At 38.9% G+C, this 18,058-nt stretch overlaps 4 protein-coding genes across 4 annotated transcripts; 2 read left to right on the top strand and 2 right to left on the bottom strand.

The window, feature by feature from the left end:
• Positions 1-121: 121 nt before the first annotated feature.
• Positions 122-1,863, top strand: LOC111781620 (Glutaredoxin family protein). The gene is made up of 4 exons (XM_023662309.2): positions 122-306; positions 1,238-1,311; positions 1,412-1,510; positions 1,624-1,863. The coding sequence occupies exons 1-4, from the start codon at positions 140-142 to the stop codon at positions 1,677-1,679; spliced, it is 396 nt and encodes a 131-aa protein (XP_023518077.2). The 5' UTR covers positions 122-139; the 3' UTR covers positions 1,680-1,863.
• Positions 1,864-2,120: 257 nt separating this feature from the next.
• Positions 2,121-6,144, bottom strand: LOC111781683 (S-adenosyl-L-methionine-dependent methyltransferases superfamily protein). Its single transcript, XM_023662368.2, has 8 exons — positions 4,451-6,144; positions 4,221-4,370; positions 3,872-4,142; positions 3,659-3,769; positions 3,372-3,546; positions 3,005-3,277; positions 2,710-2,904; positions 2,121-2,633 (listed from the first exon to the last, which is right to left on the bottom strand). The coding sequence occupies exons 1-8, from the start codon at positions 6,101-6,103 to the stop codon at positions 2,417-2,419; spliced, it is 3,045 nt and encodes a 1,014-aa protein (XP_023518136.2). The 5' UTR covers positions 6,104-6,144; the 3' UTR covers positions 2,121-2,416.
• Positions 6,145-8,869: 2,725 nt separating this feature from the next.
• LOC111781892 (protein SHI RELATED SEQUENCE 1) lies at positions 8,870-10,210 on the top strand. The gene is made up of 2 exons (XM_023662623.2): positions 8,870-9,776; positions 9,841-10,210. The coding sequence occupies exons 1-2, from the start codon at positions 9,266-9,268 to the stop codon at positions 10,197-10,199; spliced, it is 870 nt and encodes a 289-aa protein (XP_023518391.2). The 5' UTR covers positions 8,870-9,265; the 3' UTR covers positions 10,200-10,210.
• Positions 10,211-12,247: 2,037 nt separating this feature from the next.
• On the bottom strand, positions 12,248-17,898 carry LOC111780958 (FG-GAP repeat-containing protein). The gene is made up of 13 exons (XM_023661325.2): positions 17,587-17,898; positions 17,206-17,364; positions 16,727-16,978; positions 16,499-16,618; positions 16,212-16,292; positions 15,868-15,963; positions 15,587-15,682; positions 15,325-15,378; positions 15,039-15,242; positions 14,525-14,650; positions 14,191-14,256; positions 13,379-13,675; positions 12,248-12,909 (listed from the first exon to the last, which is right to left on the bottom strand). The coding sequence occupies exons 1-13, from the start codon at positions 17,647-17,649 to the stop codon at positions 12,436-12,438; spliced, it is 2,088 nt and encodes a 695-aa protein (XP_023517093.2). The 5' UTR covers positions 17,650-17,898; the 3' UTR covers positions 12,248-12,435.
• Positions 17,899-18,058: the final 160 nt, after the last annotated feature.

Raw genomic sequence — 18,058 nt, 5'->3', positions numbered from 1 at the left:
CTTTTCCACTAATTGAATTTAAAAAAAAAATATATATATATATATCTTTTTTTTTTCTCTCTCTTTTGGCGGGCCGTTTAGGCCCAATAGGCCTGGATATATAAGCTTAGCAGTGAAGGATTGTGTGTAATTTTGGACGATGATGCGCGGATTTCAGTTGACTCTGGCTCTGGTGGTGATCACCCTCTCCGCCCTTCGGCCAAGAGATGGCCTTATCGGAGCCGACGCTTCGACTTCCACTTCCGCCTTCGTTCAGAATGTCATCTTCTCTAACAGGATTGCCATGTTCTCCAAATCCTACTGCCCGTATGTTCTCGTCTTCTTTTTCTTTTTTAATTAGATGAACGCACGCTTTCTGTTTTTCTTTTTCTATTTATTTTTCCTGCGTATTTCGATGGCTCAATTCGTGATATTTAGGCTTAGGAATCATTGAGTAATTGCTGCCAGTCAATGTGTAATTTCTATTAGTAGCGATTCTCGTATATTTGAGAAATAAATGTAGGATATACGAGTGCTGGATTCGGATGTTTTTGGTCAAATTTTGAGTGAATAGGAAGCTTATATTTCCCTTGTGGAGATGGGACCAAGCCAAGATAATTTGCTCCAAGGACAGAAAGCTTGTTTGATTGCTACTGTGGCTTATTTTTTCTTGGTGGTTTCTAGCAGATCTGTCGTCCTTGAATTATTAGAATTACGCGGTTGTCGGCGGTGGATTGAACTATTTTTATTTTGCTTAGTTCTTAGGTATGTGGAGAGAGAACTGCTTAGATGTCCAATCGTAATATACTGATCACAAAATGAATTCATTTTCTATCTAGATTGCCATTCACATGTGCGATCTTTTCAATTGGATTTCTGGAATCAGTATTACGATTGGATTCTTTACACCGTTTAGTCCCCCTGATTTTATGCTATTCCTTCTTTCTTGAAGTGAGGCTTATAGAGGTTGCGCCATGTTAGCTATTTCTTATTTACGTACTGATCCAACTTCCAATTGAAGTAGGTTTCTGTAACTTCTTTTGAGATTGGGTTGGGGTTTTCCTCTCTCTCTCTCTCTCCAGCAATTTCATTGATCAATGAAATTTGCTTTTTGCTTCTTCTAAAAAAGAAAAAAGAATCATCCTATACGAATAGTGAAGACCTACAAAATTATGGCACTTCAAATGGTTTCTTAAAAATAATTTAATAACAATAATTAAGCGATTCATATTCTATCTTTGTCTTCTTCTACTGGTAGATATTGCATGGGTGCCAAACGCATCTTCAGTGAACTTCACGAAAAACCTTTTGTTGTGGAGCTTGATCTTCGAGGTATTTATTCGGTGTTAATTTTGTTGATCATTTGCAAATTCAATAACTGTTTGAAGAATCATATTCATGACCACATAATGAGTATCTACATTACATGTAGATGATGGACCTCAAATTCAGAGTGTCCTGCTAGACCTGACAGGCAGGCGCACTGTTCCTCAAATTTTTGTGAATGGCAAGCACATTGGTGGCGCTGATGGTGAGTTCTCTCGGCTTCTTAATTATTTGAAAGTTCTCTACGTCTTATTCAGTGACGTAGAGTAAATTTCTCATTTCCATCACCACTTGGTTTGATTTCCACATATTTTTCAGATCTTAAAGCCGCTGTTGCTAGTGGTCAGTTGCAGAAACTTCTTGCATCAAGTTGATTGATTGCCTTCTGGGAACGAGGAAGCACATATGTGTTGGACTGAAGCTGCATATCAGTGCAGAGGAATCTTAACTTTGTGAAAACTTTTGATAATATTTGTTATTCGTTGATACTCTGCAACAGAGAATGCTGTTGCAAATTTAGGCCTTGGCTTTAATGAAAATATGCCTTTTTATTTTTCATTATTTGAAGCCGTGGTGAAAAGGTGTTGAGTTTGGATTATCTCTGCTTTTGCTGTGTCTCATAAATGTGGTAGTGGCACACAAATTGAAGATGGATTTTCTACATTAGCTAGATTTTGAAATATGCCAATTTTGTTTGTTCTGAAATAATCTTTGGAAAGAATTTCAGCTATTAAATTATGGGGTGAGCTTCTGTTAGAAAAAGAACCAGATGTCCAGTCATGACGAAGTGCCTATATTTCTCCAAGAAGCTGTGGTGAAAAAATGAACTCAAAATATAATTTCTTCCATGAAGGGTATTCGAATACAATAGTATGTAATTATTTTCAACTTTATGGATATAAGTCTAACAATTTGTGGACCAAATATCTTACACTCTCTCTAATGAAGTTCTCGCAGCTCACAAGTAGCTGATTGCAGGGGACAAGGTATGTGCCTGTGCCTATTTACCTACTGCATTCTTTTGAAGATGCTAGGTGGTCTACAAATCTTCTTGCTAGGGGGTAATTTTAATTTTATTTTTATTGAATTGGATGCTTGTTTTTCTACCAAATCAGGAAGACTCTGCATAAGTATCTGGTCTCCAATCGCCTTTCTGAGCACTCAGAAGCCCTTCCTGATTTTTGGAGAAGGTCAAGTGAACTTCCCAACGGAGAGACTTCAACAGGTTCTCCACTTCTCCAATCGTGCTGGATTCATCTCGGATAATCAATTTGCCTCCAGGCCTTACTATTCGATCCACCTCTGCCAAGACAGGTTGCAGTTTGCACCTGTACAAGAGAAAAAGGTCAGGCTTGAATCTTTATCTGTGCACTTAGAAGCTTAAAAGAACGTATCTTATTCTACCTCTTTTTCAACTTTGAGAAAAGATGATCAGCGTGTAGTAGATCATATGTTCTTGGATATGTGCTGAACGACTCACACCAATCATGGTAAATCCCAAAGAGACCGCGCTCGTAGATCACCGGAAGTGTATCAGGAGAGTCAATATTCACCACATTTATTACCCAGACTTTAAGGTCTCTCAACGCTGCTGCAAACCTGCAAGGACGAGTCATGCATGAGGTATCATGAAACGCTTTCATTCAGAAGAATAAGTTTTTGTGGTTGAGTTGTGAATAGACAGAATGATCTACTCTACCCGCCATAAACAGATCTCATATCCATCACATTTCTGATGTTGGACAGATTTATGCCTAATCCACTCATGTAAGTTTTATTCACAACTCTTTTCCAATGTTCATAATCAGTTGTGAAATCTTGCGGAGCTGGTTTTCCATAAATCCCCATTTGTGAGCTGTTTAGCCAGTAAGGAGGTGCTTGCAACCGCTTCGGCCATTGTTGTGGCCAGTTACTGCCCCTCATTGCATTGTCAACTGGTACACGGTGCATGCACGCTTGCAATGGCACGTACCTGAAAACGGAAGTCCGATGCTAATCAAATCAAACCCATCAGCTAAAACCATTGAAGAACATTGAGCTCGCAATATCCCCGCATGCTTGCTTACCAAGCTGCGTTCGGATCATCGTCGTTTTTGCACATGGGAGGACGCTTGTGTTTTCTTTCATCGTAGCATTCATTTGAGGCTGGTTTCCTGTAAATGGCGGCCCCAATGGAATTCAGCTTGTCTTTCTGAATCGTCACTAGCTCCCAACACATGGACTTCGTCAAATCAGACATTTCTGAGGGGAAAACAAAAATCCATAGAAATGACAGTGGCAGGTGCGGTAAGTATCTAAAGCGCTCTCAAATCTATTTGTTTGTTTATTTGACACGTTATGTTACTCGTCTTACCCTTCCAAATCTCGACGTCTTCTTCCAGGCTCTGATACACGGGAGTTGCAGACCAAACAAAAAATCCACCTGGCCTCAGCACTCGGTTCAATTCTAAGAGAAGCATCCCTCCTACATGCGCAAGCAAAGAAAAAGGTCCCATTTCCTAATTATAAAGCTGAAATTACAAATTAAGAAAACAGGAAAGCCCATGATTGATTTTGATTGTAAGACCTTCTGCATGCCAAGGCACTCTACATCGAGCACAGTGAATAATGTCAAAAACCATGCTTGGAAATGGCAGACGTTGTGAGCCCATGACAGCAGAAATGGCCGGAATTCCCCGCTCAAGTGCGAATTGCACCTGAGCTTCATGCTCGTCTTTTGGAGCAAACGACATTGTAAGAACATCCTTTTCGAACAGATAGCCGCCGAAGCTGGCAACTCCACAGCCCACGTCCAATACCACTCTTGTCCTCTTCCCCCATGCAATATCCGGTACAGCCTGCACCCATCTCCTACTTGATTTATTATGGAATTTAATACGATAATCAAGAAGGGAATTTCACTTTTTTTTTTAAACCTGTTGAATAAAATCTATGTAGTGGAGAGCGCCGTGGATGAACTGGGTGCCACCGCCGGGAAAAGTCAAGAACTCGCCCGTGACCTTGACCCAGTTTTGGTGGCCTTTCACTTCGGCTAGCTTTGTATGCGGCACATTGTGGTACCAAATCTGTGACAACCCACGAATCCCATGAGGACGGGTTCATGAATGACTAGTCACAAATAACAATGTCATCTATCTATGTATACCTTGTCCCTGCTTTTGGGCCATTCGATGCATCTTTTGTAATTCTCTGGCAGTGCGACAAGGCAGGTGGGTCCCTCCTCGGGGCAGTGCCTCTCCCGGTGCTCGAAGTGCTTTGTTGTACGCAGCTGCTTCAGTGCTTTCTCGTTGTCTAAACAGGGGATGTAATCGGTGCCCGCCGTGACGTTGCAGAGCTGCCAAGTGTACCCGTAGAGGCTGCCGTTGCTAGTGGATTCTTCCCGCCGGCGATCTTTCTCGTTCTCCGATTGCGCGGCTTGTGTCGACCACGACTTTTTAGACTCCTTCGACTCTTTGGGTATTGCCGAGGTATCAAGTGACCCTGCCGTGGTTGTCTCTTCCACTTTGTTTTCTGTTGTTTTTGAGTCCTTTGGTGTTTCTTGGCTCTCCCTGGATTCAGTTTTCTGTGATTCTTGATTCTCAGTTGGCATTTTGTTTCGTCGGTGTTCCTCTCGTGGCTGATTTTGCTCCGACGCAGTTTCTTCACTGTTGTTGCTCGTGTTTGAACTGTCCTGTTGTTGTTGCTGTTGTTCGGTCTTGCCATCATCCTGGTTTTGGATTTCAGATTCTTGTGGGACTTTTTCAGCTTCAGTTTCAGGTTTCTGTTGATCGTTTTCAGAGTTTCCGCCGTTTTCTGGGATGTCGGCTGCTTGCTGTTGATCGGTTTGAGAGTCTCCGCTGTTTTCTGGAATGTCGGCTGCTTGCTGTTGATCGTTTTGAGAGTCTCCGCTGTTTTCTGGGATGTCGGTTGCTTGCTGTTGATCGGTTTGAGAGTCTCCGCTGTTTTCTGGGATGTCGGTTGTTTGCTGTTGATCGGTTTGAGAGTCTCTGCTGTTTTCTGGGATGTCGGTTGTTTGCTGTTGATCGGTTTGAGAGTCTCTGCTGTTTTCTGGGATGTCGGTTGTTTGCTGTTGATCGGTTTGAGAGTCTCCGCTGTTTTCTGGGATGTCGGTTGCTTGCTGCTGCTGCTGCTGCTCTTCATTTGTAATTGCTTGTGGAATTTCTTGTTGACTACCATTGTTTTCAGGCTCTTCCGGCAGCTGTTCTTGTGGTTGTTCTTGAGGATTAATCTCGAGCGATGCTTCATTCGATTTATTATTATCAGATTCCACAGTCTCCGTGGATTCATTGCTTTGATCAGATGAATTAGCGTTTTGTTCTTGGCTCCCTCCCAAGTCTACCTTCTCCTCTACTTTTTGGCTCTCAACCACTTGTTGGTTTTGAGTCATTGCACTCTCCTCCGACAATTGAGCCTCATTTCCGCCACCCCCGTCTTGGTCTCTAGATTCCTGCCCGTCACTGGCATTGTCCTTTGATCGGTCATCGATAACAGTACTATCATTACTATCATTACTATCATCGGATTTAATAGCATCAAGAGGGAGATCACCAGGATTATCCTCGAACACCGCAGACGCCTCCTTATCCTCTGATCTGGGGAGTTGGAGATTGTCCATGGTGGTAGTAACGGAGGAGGTATCGGAAGAAGTCCGAGTGGTGGTCTGCGGAGGTACAACAGAGGTGGAGGTGAGCATCCATATTCCGAGAACACATAAGGCTAAGAAGATGAGGGTTGTAACAGTGGAAGCATAGGAAGAAGAGGAGGATCTCTTGCTACTGCGGGGCCTTCCAAGCGCCATTAGGAGAAGAACCAAAAGTGAAAAATGGAGGAATTTGGAAGCTTGGATGGTTTGGGTGTGGTGATTGAGTAGAAATAGTACAGGTCGAGATGGTGAGAGAGAGAGAGAAGAAATGGAAATTGTGGAAGAGAGACAAACATGTTGTTTCCAAATTTGGAAGGTTCCCAAGGAGAGAAGATCCAAACTACTCGGAGCACAACTAATTTGGCCATAATTTCTTTATTTTTTATTTTTTATTTTTTTTCCACGTTCCTTTTTTGCATGGGATTGCATGGCACCACTCTCTCTCTCTCTCTCTTGCTCGCCAGCTTTTTTCTTTTTCTTTTATTATTATTATTTTTATTTCTTTAAATTATTTTGAGCCTGGAACCCTTGTCCAACTGGGCCGTGGGCCGTGGGCCGAACCAGTAAAATAAGAGAAAGGCCCAATAGAACCAAAAAGAAGAAAAAAAAAGGAAGTTGGTGAAAGTGACAATCAAACACTGTGAAAGGGAAGAAAAATAGGATCTAAGGCTGTGGTTGGGGATGGAATGGGCCATGGGGTTGCCCCAGCTAGCATCAAATCTAATCTTCAGTCAACAATGGGATCTTGGCTAACTCATTCACTCATGTCCTTATCCAATGGCCCGCCCGCACTCATGTCCTTATCCAATGACCCGCCCGCCCGCCCTTCACCCATTCTCACTCGAAAACCCTCAAATTTACACAAATTATTCAATGTGACCGTCACTCAAACCACAGTAGAACGATTTCTAAATGATTATTAGATATAGATTTAAAAATATATCTCTCTTTAAATAAATTATTGTAACTTAGATCTAAAAAATGTTATGGCATGAATTGATATGCTATAAAGTGGGTTCTTTTCTTACATCAAGTGAAGTGACTTATTATGAGTGTGATTCAAATGTGTGGCCCAATGAAAGATGGTGAAATGTGTGTATGAGGGAGGTGGGTTGTCAAATCAACGACCATTTTTAAATGATGAATGTTCCCAAAGGTTATGTTCTTCGCCGAAAACCTTGCCTTCTCTTCGGCCTTCCCCTCCTATTTTCATTTCCTTTTTCTATTTCTTTTTCCATTATTTAATTTTTTTAATTCAACAACCTCTCACGGTCTTTTAAATATTACATTTCTTTAAACTCAGAAATTTAATTCTGTTGCTTGAACTTTGACTAAATATGATTTAAAATATTAAAATAATAATTTAATTAGGAAACTGTGAAGAGGAAGAAGAGGAAGGGCAATGATTTAAGGGTTGGGTGTCGAGTAATCCATAATTAAGCCATTATCTTGTTAATAATTTGGTACAATGCTCGATGAGTGAATTGCCTTAATTACCCTACTTATAGTAGGGTTTATCATAAAATCTAATTTAAATTTGTTGCTTTAAACCCTAAACCCGATTATTTTTCGTATTTTTTAGCTGCATTTTATTTTAAATTTGATAATGTTGTATTTCATTTACGGGTATATACAAGGATTCAAGTTGGACTAGTTCGAAATTTCGAATTAGTTGGATTAACTACTTGAGAATGGAACGGAGTTTGCAACTCAATAATTTAAATAAATTTGCTCGGGTCAAATTGAACAAAAAAAAAAAAAAAAAAAAAAAAAAAAAAAAAAAAAAAACTCTAGCTTAGTGAATTAATTCAAAATTTTAAAATAAAATATTTTAATATTGAATGTTTATCATGATGATTCTAGTATGTCTTGTCGAGTCAATTTGAATTGATGTTGCGTGATTAATTAAAACACTTTTACAATTCTATAGCACGGTACAAATCAAATGTCTTTGTATATTTTTTTTAAAATAAAAAGTCAAATGTCTCATTAGTAATTATTCACGTCTAAATTTTTACTCTACATAAGTTTAATTAATGTCCAATAAATAATTATGAAAAAAATAAGAATAACTAAAAAAAAATGGAATAAGCCAAATTTATTAGATAAAAATTATCTATCATTCAATTCAATTTTTAAAAAATCTCGCCTCTTTCATTCTCCATTTAAGCAGGATTCTCGCTTCATTTAAATTACGTGGGTCCTAGCTCTTATCTTATGAACTAAATCGACGTGTTTGGGTGTAACGGGTTTTAATTTATCCAACCCAAACCTCCAACACACATGTTACTCTCTTAGTATGGCCCCCAACATTATTTTCTCTTTTCTTTTTTTTTTTTTATATATAATTTTATTGTTAAGGTAAAATAATAAATGGGGAATTAATTAAAATAATAATAAAAAGAGGATCAGGGGTAAGCGAAAAGGTACGAGGAGAAGTGGCTGTGTGTGTGGTTGTAGAGCCACGCCATCACAAGCACTAAATAAATATTCATATAATAAATATCTAATTATTTCTTTTTTAATTTTTAATACTATCTGCCCAAAATCCCCCATTATTTCATTATTATATAAAATTACTTTTAAAAAAAATATTCCAATCATTTTCTTTCTTTATAAATAAAAATAAATCAATCTAAAAATAATAATAATAGTCAAACCCGACCGAGTTCGACGACATATTTAAGGTTGTAGTCAAACTCAACAAGTTCATTAGCTCCATCGAAATCAATTCAACCGATTTATCATAACTCTTACCAGTGACATAAAAGTGACGAGCCATGGAATTAATAATCTAATATTTAATAAATGTAAACCAATAAATAAATAATGAAAATAAATTGTAAAAAATAGAATTTAAATTAGAGAAAAATAAAATGAGAGACAAGTAGCGGGGTTTCCGCAAAAGGGAGGAAGGGGGGCAAAAGCTGGTGGGTTGACATGTGGGCGACGGAGAGCCGTCGGATCAAGATGATGAGATCTTGAGGAACAAGAACAAAAACAAGAAGAAGAAGAAGAAGAACAAAATTGGTTGTGCTGTTTGGAGGAGAGAGTGGAAAAAGGGTGATAACTGCAGCAGATTCAGAAACAGAGATTAAGTGGGGCGGAGAAAGGCATGGCGGCGCTGCAGACAGAGCTGTTATTCTCCGCCATAAATGCCACTCTCAGACACAAAGGAGACCAGAAATTCAAAGCGTGATTAACTCTCAGCCACCAGCAGCTACCAATTTCTTTCTTCTTTCAATTGATCACCCAGGGGTTGGACCCTCTGATTATGGATATTAGGTCACCTTCAGGTTCTTCTGCCTCACAGCAACAATGTCAATGTCTGGTTTCTTCACTCTAGGCTCCACCGACCAAGAACACCAACAACCCGACACCAATCGCCCAAACCAAACACTCCCCCCGGACACCTTGTTTTGGTACAAGCCCGGAAGCGTCGAGCTATGGCAGCCCCAACAGCCCCAACAGCACCAACAGCACCAACAACAATCGCTATTTCAAACGCGGTCTCATAACAACAACAACAACAACAACAATCTGTACTCGGATGAATCCTCGTCCAGATCCGGTAATTTAATGATGATTAGCTCCGGATCAGGCGGAGGGGGAATCAGCTGCCAAGACTGCGGCAACCAAGCCAAAAAAGACTGTACCCATATGCGATGCAGGAGTTGCTGCAACACCCGAGGCTTCCCTTGCCAGACCCATGTCAAAAGCACTTGGGTCCCTGCCGCCAAGCGCCGTCAGCGCCAACAAAAACTCGCCGCCTTACAAACCCATCCCAAACGCCACACAGATTATAACATCCCCACCACCAACACTTCTGGTACAATTACTTCTTTTTTCCTCACCAATTTATACATATTATAATTTTTTTAATTTTAATTTAGGGTTAGAAATTGGGAATTTCCCGGCGGAATTGAACTCCCCGGCTGTGTTCCGTTGCGTTCGTCTCAGCTCCACCGACGACACCGATGATCAATACGCATATCAAACGGCGGTGAACATCGGAGGACATGTTTTCAAGGGAATTCTATACGATCAAGGACCCGAAAATAATTATGTTCCTGGTGAGACCTCGTCCGGCGGCCGTGGTGGGTTGCAACCACTGAATTTCATCGCCGGTGCCGCCGATGTCAACGCTGCTTCCTCCGCCGCATTACCCTTACTCGATCCCTCTTCGTTATACTCAGCGCCGCTCAATAGCTTCATGGCGGGTACGCAATTCTTCCTACCACCAAGATCCTAAAAAAAAAAATATATATCATATTTTCATTTTCACTTTTTTTTTGTTTTTTTTTTTCTTTTCATTTCCGTTGATTATTTCTGCATATCCTGAAAATTTGTAGTGAAAAAAAGAAAACCCTTCACAAAATCGGGGAATAATGTGGAAATGTTTATTTGTTTTTACATTAAATTAAAGGTTTGGGTTCAAATTTCAATGCGTAGTTTGGAACATACAAAATTATTGTTGTTGAAATCCAAAGCCGTTTTTGTGTACGACATGTTTGTGGTTGCGTAGAGTCTTGTGCTGTTCCTGTATGTGTTTTTAGTTTTCATTATTATTATTATTATTATTATTGTTATTGTTATTATCATAAATAAATAAAATATGCATTTTCTTCTTTTATATTTGGATAAACCAACAACCTAAGACGACAACAATGTTATGCATAAATTAATTTTGTAGAATTAAACTTCAAAAACCCAACATTTAAATCTCTCTCTTTCTCACATTATATGCTTCAAACCTTAAACAATTTGTTATGCTTTTTTTGCATGTTGTTTACTCTGTGGAGCTCTCAGCTTCAACTTTATCTTCTTCCTTCTTTGTTCGTGATCTTGTGTTTGCGTGCCTAAATATCATCATATCTGAGAATATTTGTTAAAATCATCATATCTAAACGGGGGTGAATGGAAAAAGCAATAAAAATTGATATAAAATATTTTATTATAATAAAATGTCAAATATAATACATATAATAAACCCGCATAAGATAAAGATGGTATACCATAATTCAGGCTATTTCATTTGAGCTTCATCAAATGACATTGGGTTTTCTTATACTTGATGATAAACTATTATATATGTTTAAGTTGATTGGTTCGAACTATTTGTCTCGTGGGCGTATGAAGATTATGAACCCCGACCCGCACAACAAGAAGATGGGTGATTAAGATTCGAAATTTGAATGATTTGGTTAGGTGATGTAGGAGGGGTTGATGTTTATGGGTGGTTAAAGAATTTGGAATTGTGTATGAAAATTGACATGTTTCCCAGAGGAAATGGAAGAAAGGAAGCTTAAAAGTGAAGAAAAGAAAGGAATAGTGATGGGGAAATGAAGGGTTTTGAATCAGTGGATGCATGTGAATATCAGTATGAGGAAGCCAACCCATGGATTCGCCTATATATATATATACACCATTTCACAAATTTGGTGTCAAATCATAAAGCGACTTAAACAGTGTGAATGAGAGCGACGTTGCATACACAAAAAGCCAACCCAGTTTTTTGTTCTTGAAATTAAATGGGTTTTGTTATTGCATGAAAGTGAAGAAGAAATGTGGTATTTTTGAAGCAAAATCCATAAATGGGTATGAAATTAAAATAGAAAAAGAAAAAGAGAAGAAAGTGAAGTGGAAGAGCCTACTTTTGAGAGTTGACCTAAGGGGAGACAAATGGGTGTGGCGTTTTTTTCCTTGAGCAGCACAACGGGGGAATCGATGACCTATTTTACCTAAGGAATTCAAAATCCAAAATAATAATAATAATACAAACGCATGGTGGTTTCCTTTACACCAAAAGCAAAATATAATCTTCTCACACATCCACACACATATATATATCTATGATCTTTTCGGACTCCAACGATCATCAACAAACAAAATCCACTAACCTTGGCTAAAATAAGTAGAAACTGGGGAACGGTATTGAAGATGTCTATCTAACATTGGCTAATTAAAGGAATGATTATGAGTTTATAAGTATCGAGTATATCTCCATTGGTATAAAGTCTTTTTGGAGAAACAAAAAACAAAGTCATGAAAGCTTATATTCAAAGTAGACAATATCATACTCTCCAAAGGAAATTATGAATAATAATAATAAGAAGAATGAAGGGGGAGGGAGAGGGTGGTCCCATAAAAGTTAAAGATTAGGGGAGGTGCCCTTATTAGCTTAGGCCACACCCTAAAACAATCCCTTACATTCTTCTGAGATTTCTCATACGCGTGACAGAAGAATGAATGGGAATATGAGAATGGAAGAAAGGAACAGATGTGGATTTTTAGACACACTTACCAGTAAGCTTTTGATGGGTTTTGGTTGAAAAGCTTTTGATGGGTTTTGGTTGGAAAGCTTTTGATGGGGTGTTTACATTCTACTCTGCTCTATAAATTACATCTCCAGATATACGGAAATGATCCTCCTCTGTTAGCAAAGCATTTAAAGTCAAAACACTTTATGAGAGACTGTTTCTTACTTGTTACCAATTGGTTGAAGGCCGAGGCTTTCCCTTAATCGAATTCAAGTGTTGGATAACAAAAATGACTCCCATTACAAGGATGAGGCAGCCCACCAGCGTACTGAAAAAGAGGGCCCCTGGTTGCCTGGTCTGGACAAAGCCATACACCCCAGTAGAGGTCACAAGGATAATATCTGTAAGACCATCGTTTGAGAAGTCCTCGCAGATGAGGGCATGGGTAGGAGAGGCAGGAAGATCGATTGATGCCTGTATGCTTCCCCCAGGAGATATGACTATGGCTTCTTGTTCTCCTGCAGCAAGGACCATTGCTCGATCGTCATGCGCTCGCAAGTAGATCGTCTTGAGTGTGGGAATCACTGTACCAGCTTCCATCATTCCTGATGGAGATGGAAGATTAGACCAAGAAGCACCTGTTAAGATCTGCCACTGCCAATCGGCACCATGACCGTGCAATCCAGGTGAATACGACGTTACCTGCACCAAATAATACCATCTAGTCATCAAGCCGACTCGTATAAACATAAAAAGGAATGAAGTCTGATTGATTTACTGATGGCAAATAAGTTAACACAGACTGGATTGTGGATGATACAAGCAATGCATTCAAGATGATTTAGTTTTATGTTCACATTTCACTGACATGTTTCAAACTTGTTATGGAGGTTTACATCCGTGCAGTCTATTTCTTGATTAAACAAAAGAGAAATCTCCTGTATGACCAATGGGATGAACATGCAATGAAGATGCAAGGCGCACAAATAACCAGAAGCGTCCCAATATCTTTGCATTTAAGCTATGCCATAATTACTTCCAACATATATAACGAAAAGAAAATGAGAAGGAATATTAGAGTGCATTCAAGTTAAATTAAAATGTACAACAAATTAACTACAAAAAAAAAAAAAAAAAAAAAAGGTGCAAATAGATACCAATTTGGCAATACCTCTCCTCGGTTGGTCAAGAAGACAACATCGCCATGGCTTCCCTTACGATGCCTATGACCATCTTCTCTTGGGATAATAATGGGAGTTGCAACCTCTAAAGAACCAATGTCTGGAATACGGCCAAATTTTGAAAGTTCTCCGTGTTGGAAGAAGTTAAAAGGGGAAAAATGGCATATGGAAGCATTAAAGAGTTGTTCTCGTACAGGTACCCCGGAGGTTGCAATAGCCCAACATGGTTGAATAACTTCCATTGATCCCGTAACCACAGTGCGCTCAGCACCATTTCCTCCAACAGCCTGAGTGTTAAAAAATTTGAAAAGTTCCCAAAATTGAAACAATTATCCTAAATGTAGACTTTTATTAAAATGTGAACATCACAACTTCATCAGTGATATTTAAATGCTATTTAGAATATATGCATTCAATTTCTTTCTCGCAAATGCAGGACTTGAGAAATTGAATGATACGAAATGGCTAATGATGGTATCTAAACCTATATGCAATTGGAATAAGCAAGAATCAGGAAGCAGGTAAGACATGTACTCAATATCAGACTCGGGAGATCAGGTAACATAGAAAATTGCATAAGGTGAAGTAGCCATGTCTTTCTGTTCACTCATCAAGGCAAGCCGTGCACAATATTAAAGAATATCCACTTCCCCATGCAATCAGGAATACTGAGTATCTGAACATGAATAATAAAATTCCAAGACTATTTAGAATTGAACTGCGCACACTGCAGTAATTAAGGAACCAAGAACAACGCCCTAAGGCCAACGTAAATATTGATATGTCAAGAAAATTTGTGCACCTGAACATGATCAAGGACTCCATCTCCATTGATATCAGCATGCAAACCACCTTCTTGAAGATGTACCTGGCAAAATCAATAATGATTTCAATTTGGAACAGAAGTAGTTTGCATAGACCAACTAAAAGAAGAATTTTCAATTTTATGTATATGGTATAAACTAAAAGATGAAAATGTGGGCAAGCCGAAAAAGGTTCTTGATATTTTTTAAGGAAAGGAATAACATTTAGGATTCTTTCGCTGCAACAAAGAAACACCTTTTCATTTGAGATGAAATGCAAAAAGCCATTATGTAGTCCTGAAAATCTAGCAGATAACGATCATAAAAGCACACCTTGCAAACAGTGCGGCCAGATGCCAAATGCAGAGCTTCTATACCTTCTTTTTGATGAGCCACGACAACATTAGGAAGCCACCAAAGCTTGGTATAGTTAGTTATGGTAGGAACATATGGAAGACGCTGTATCAAAAATATTAAGAGGTTATGAAAAAAATACTAATAACTGAGAATGAGGAGCAGTTTTACCCTGCCAACATGAGCTTAGTTGTGATACTCCTTGCCTCATTCAAATCCACCCCAAGATATTTACTCATTTCCTTGAGGTAAGAGATTCAAATCTCACCCGCTATATTTGTTGTACGAAAAAAAGGGACATTGAAATAATCTAAAATGGACGCTTTTTGAAGGCAATGTCTGTCAGAGCGTTCTTAATTATATAAAAAACAGCAATGGAGAGAAAAACTCCATCTTATGAATGGGTCCAAATTACGAATTCAGAAACTCCAGCTTCGTTAATAATTCAAGCATTTATTCATCAAAATGCAATGAAGGCATTGACGGACTGTACCTTCTTAGTTTTTGCTGAAACAGCAATATTTGCAGCACTGCCAATAATTTTAGGAATCCTTTTACTCGAGTCCTTCCCAGGAGGATGGTTTTCCTCAGGCTTGTGAAAAGGAAAATTAATTGATTTTCCAGATGTTTTCTTCAGCATTTTCCTTTTATGTCGCCTGAAGTGTGCCAACTCTAGCACAGTGTCTTCTCTCCTATCCTGTTTGAACGAAAAACACTAATTAAAAAAGCAATCAAATATTTACCAGAAAATTACAACAGAAAAATATGCGAGACCTTACCCAGTGGTGTGGCATAACTCCAAGGACTGATTCTCTAAATTGCCTGCACTCAAACTACAATTTGCAAGGGTTAGGAATTTTACTAGTATTTATTTTTTAAAAGAGAAATCATCTCAAAACTTCCATAACTGGAGAAAATTCTAACTACAAACTCTTGTGCAGGGTAAAAACTTGTGTTTAGATCACATTAATATTAGCATGGATGTTGAATTGTAATGGACCTAATCAATGTTAGTACAAGAATCAGTATAATACATCATACCTCTCCAGGATGTCGAGCATTCAGAGAATGAACATCGAGCCTGTAATTATGCTGTGGAGTTAACTGTGATGCATCTGAAGAATGTGCCTCAATGTTCTGAAACATGACGATAAAATCATTAATAAGAAGTGAATGCCAAGATCTACAGAGAGTAACTACTTGCAGTTCCTCGACAAAAAAAGGAATGACCATTTTTCTGATGAAGTAACAGTGTCCTCTGAAGAAGAAGTTTCCCAATAAACAATATGAAAAGGCAAGAAACAGAGTATCAGTTGAATCACCTCATTCTTCCTGCTCCATCGTAGCACACCAGATCGACCAGCAAATGCATAAAATGCAAAATGGCGTAAATGTACTGCCCCAGAGTTCTCAGAAGTCTACAAAGAATGCGTTGACTTGTCATGTAACCATCTTCTGCCAACATTTAATTTTAACAGAAAAATATGCAACTATCAAGTACCAACTACAGCTAAATTTGTCACACTAGTAAGTCAGACCAGTGAGTTAAGTAACAAAGTTCCTCAAGTTTGAAATATAAATTCAATCTCCAAACCATGAAAACACAAAACAGTTTATTCATTTCAAGGGTCCAGTTCTCATAATCATCAGCATTTTCCAAACATACCTCCTTTTCCGTAGCACTTCTTCTATGCTGCTCAGCTTTCTTTTCTCCAATTCCAAATTCTTCAAAGGGATCCATAAAAATCTATATGGAAGTACTTTGGTAAATAGTATGTTGATTCCATTATGCTGAATCCTCAACTAAAAGATAACAAAAGATTGAAACAGTAGGAAATTTTCTTGATATTGACTGTGGAGGGAGAAAACACAAATATGACAGCATTCAAACTAGTATTGTGAGAAGTAAATAAATATCATGCATCTTAACAACCAAAATACAACAAGACATACACGTGGCTGCATTTCCATTCTCCCACCAACAATAACCAATCCTGAATCACCATGCTTTAGGGTATAATTGCTTATCGAGATTGCTATCTCTCTGTGGTGAGCATTATGTGGAAAATCCTCCTGTCAAATCCCACCAAGAACTAGGCTATTAGAAAACCAAATGATCTAAGGAGAATGATAGAACAAAGAAAATGCAATGAACATGGCATAAAGCACAAAAGAACAAACCTGCAGATTTGTTTCCCATAACTTCTTGAGATTGTGATCAAAGCACATTACAGACCAACCAGATGTAACAACAACAAGAACCTGAGTCACTGGTTGACCATGTCTGGGATGCCGATAAATAATTCCAGTAGCCATGGCTACTGGACGTCTACCAGATGAAACGCGTACTTTATCAGGCAACAAAGAGACCTCTGTCAGCACACGTGCATTACTAAATCCCTCATCCACTCGCCTACTATGGGGTTCCAAAACCTGAAACGACCAATCAAAGTTCATAAACAAATCTACATAGCCGATTGACGAGCAAAACGCTTTAGGAGCGAGCAAAATGTTCTGGAAATCCAATCATCATATGGTACAGAAAGAAACGAGTCGTATTTAACATTGCAGCAGGCTAAAATAATCTACCAAATTATTCCACAAGAGAACACACGTGATCAGATAAAACCAAATGAATGCGGCACGGGACTCGAGATTACCATAATTTTAGCATCGTGTGTCGCCACAAGAACCTCCTTCTTTCCATCACCATTAAGATCGGCGACGATAGGTGGCGGGAGACGATCACCTTCATACTTGATTGGGTACTCATCAGTGAGATGCATCCACGCCTCCCTGAACGAGAAATGGCCTTCATGCTGAAACTCAGGAGAGACACAATAATCAGTCCCAGTTTTACAAAGTTAACAAAGGAAATGGCAAAGCAACAACACAATATCGTCGAAACAGCAATAAAATTCCAAAATCAAGGAACGCCAAAGGATGAAATCAGAAGAAGTCGTAAACAAGTATGTTATTCGAAAATTAAGAAAAAAACGAGTATATAAATTAGGAAATGAAGATGACAACAAATCGGAAACCTGAAGGGAGAAAAAAATAGCGAAGGCTGATAGCATAAGAATGGCTAAATCTCGCTTCCTCATATAGTTGGATTCTCTTTGACCTTCAGCTCCAGTGGGTTGAATCAGCCGATTCACAGTTCTCCAAGGAAAATGGAAATGCAGCTTCGAGGCGTAAAGGCTAAGAGCTTAGGTTCATTCCTTACAGTTAAGAAACCAGAGAAATAATTGGCTTCAACATTTCACCAAATTCCCATTGAGGATAACGACCTACAACACGAGACGCGACGGAGACGACGGTGGATTGCAGCAGTTCGACACTACCGTTACCGACAGCGGTTTAATAGGATCCGTTTAGATAGTTTCCCGCTATTTAAGAATTGGGCTTTTCTTGCGACTGGCCCAAACATTCGGGTTTCAATAACAATCTTGTTGGGCCGGTTCGTCCTTTGGGGATGGGTTTGGGTTTAGGGTTTAAGGATATACAATATTT

Source organism: Cucurbita pepo, chromosome 19 (assembly GCF_057944985.1).
Source record: "Cucurbita pepo subsp. pepo isolate OVF chromosome 19, ASM5794498v1, whole genome shotgun sequence".
Classification (NCBI taxonomy): Eukaryota; Viridiplantae; Streptophyta; class Magnoliopsida; order Cucurbitales; family Cucurbitaceae; genus Cucurbita; species Cucurbita pepo.
The sequence above is the reverse complement of the archived record's forward strand: the minus strand, read 5'-3'. Positions and strand labels throughout refer to the sequence as shown.

What these genes read in the sequence shown, in the direction of transcription:
- LOC111781620 (XM_023662309.2), top strand. Translation starts at nt 140, where the DNA reads ATGATGCGCGGATTTCAGTTGACTCTGGCTCTGGTGGTGATCACCCTC. An exon ending in TTCTCCAAATCCTACTGCCC is followed by an intron (nt 307 to 1,237) that starts GTATGTTCTCGT and finishes TTCTACTGGTAG; the next exon opens with ATATTGCATGGGTGCCAAAC. An exon ending in TGTGGAGCTTGATCTTCGAG is followed by an intron (nt 1,312 to 1,411) that starts GTATTTATTCGG and finishes CATTACATGTAG; the next exon opens with ATGATGGACCTCAAATTCAG.
- LOC111781683 (XM_023662368.2), bottom strand. Translation starts at nt 6,103, where the DNA reads ATGGCGCTTGGAAGGCCCCGCAGTAGCAAGAGATCCTCCTCTTCTTCC. An exon ending in GGCCCAAAAGCAGGGACAAG is followed by an intron (nt 4,371 to 4,450) that starts GTATACATAGAT and finishes GGGTTGTCACAG; the next exon opens with ATTTGGTACCACAATGTGCC. An exon ending in AGACGTCGAGATTTGGAAGG is followed by an intron (nt 3,547 to 3,658) that starts GTAAGACGAGTA and finishes TTTTCCCCTCAG; the next exon opens with AAATGTCTGATTTGACGAAG.
- LOC111781892 (XM_023662623.2), top strand. Translation starts at nt 9,266, where the DNA reads ATGTCAATGTCTGGTTTCTTCACTCTAGGCTCCACCGACCAAGAACAC. An exon ending in CCCCACCACCAACACTTCTG is followed by an intron (nt 9,777 to 9,840) that starts GTACAATTACTT and finishes ATTTTAATTTAG; the next exon opens with GGTTAGAAATTGGGAATTTC.
- LOC111780958 (XM_023661325.2), bottom strand. Translation starts at nt 17,649, where the DNA reads ATGAGGAAGCGAGATTTAGCCATTCTTATGCTATCAGCCTTCGCTATT. An exon ending in GAAGTGCTACGGAAAAGGAG is followed by an intron (nt 15,964 to 16,211) that starts GTATGTTTGGAA and finishes CATTCTTTGTAG; the next exon opens with ACTTCTGAGAACTCTGGGGC. An exon ending in GAGTTATGCCACACCACTGG is followed by an intron (nt 15,243 to 15,324) that starts GTAAGGTCTCGC and finishes TCGTTCAAACAG; the next exon opens with GATAGGAGAGAAGACACTGT.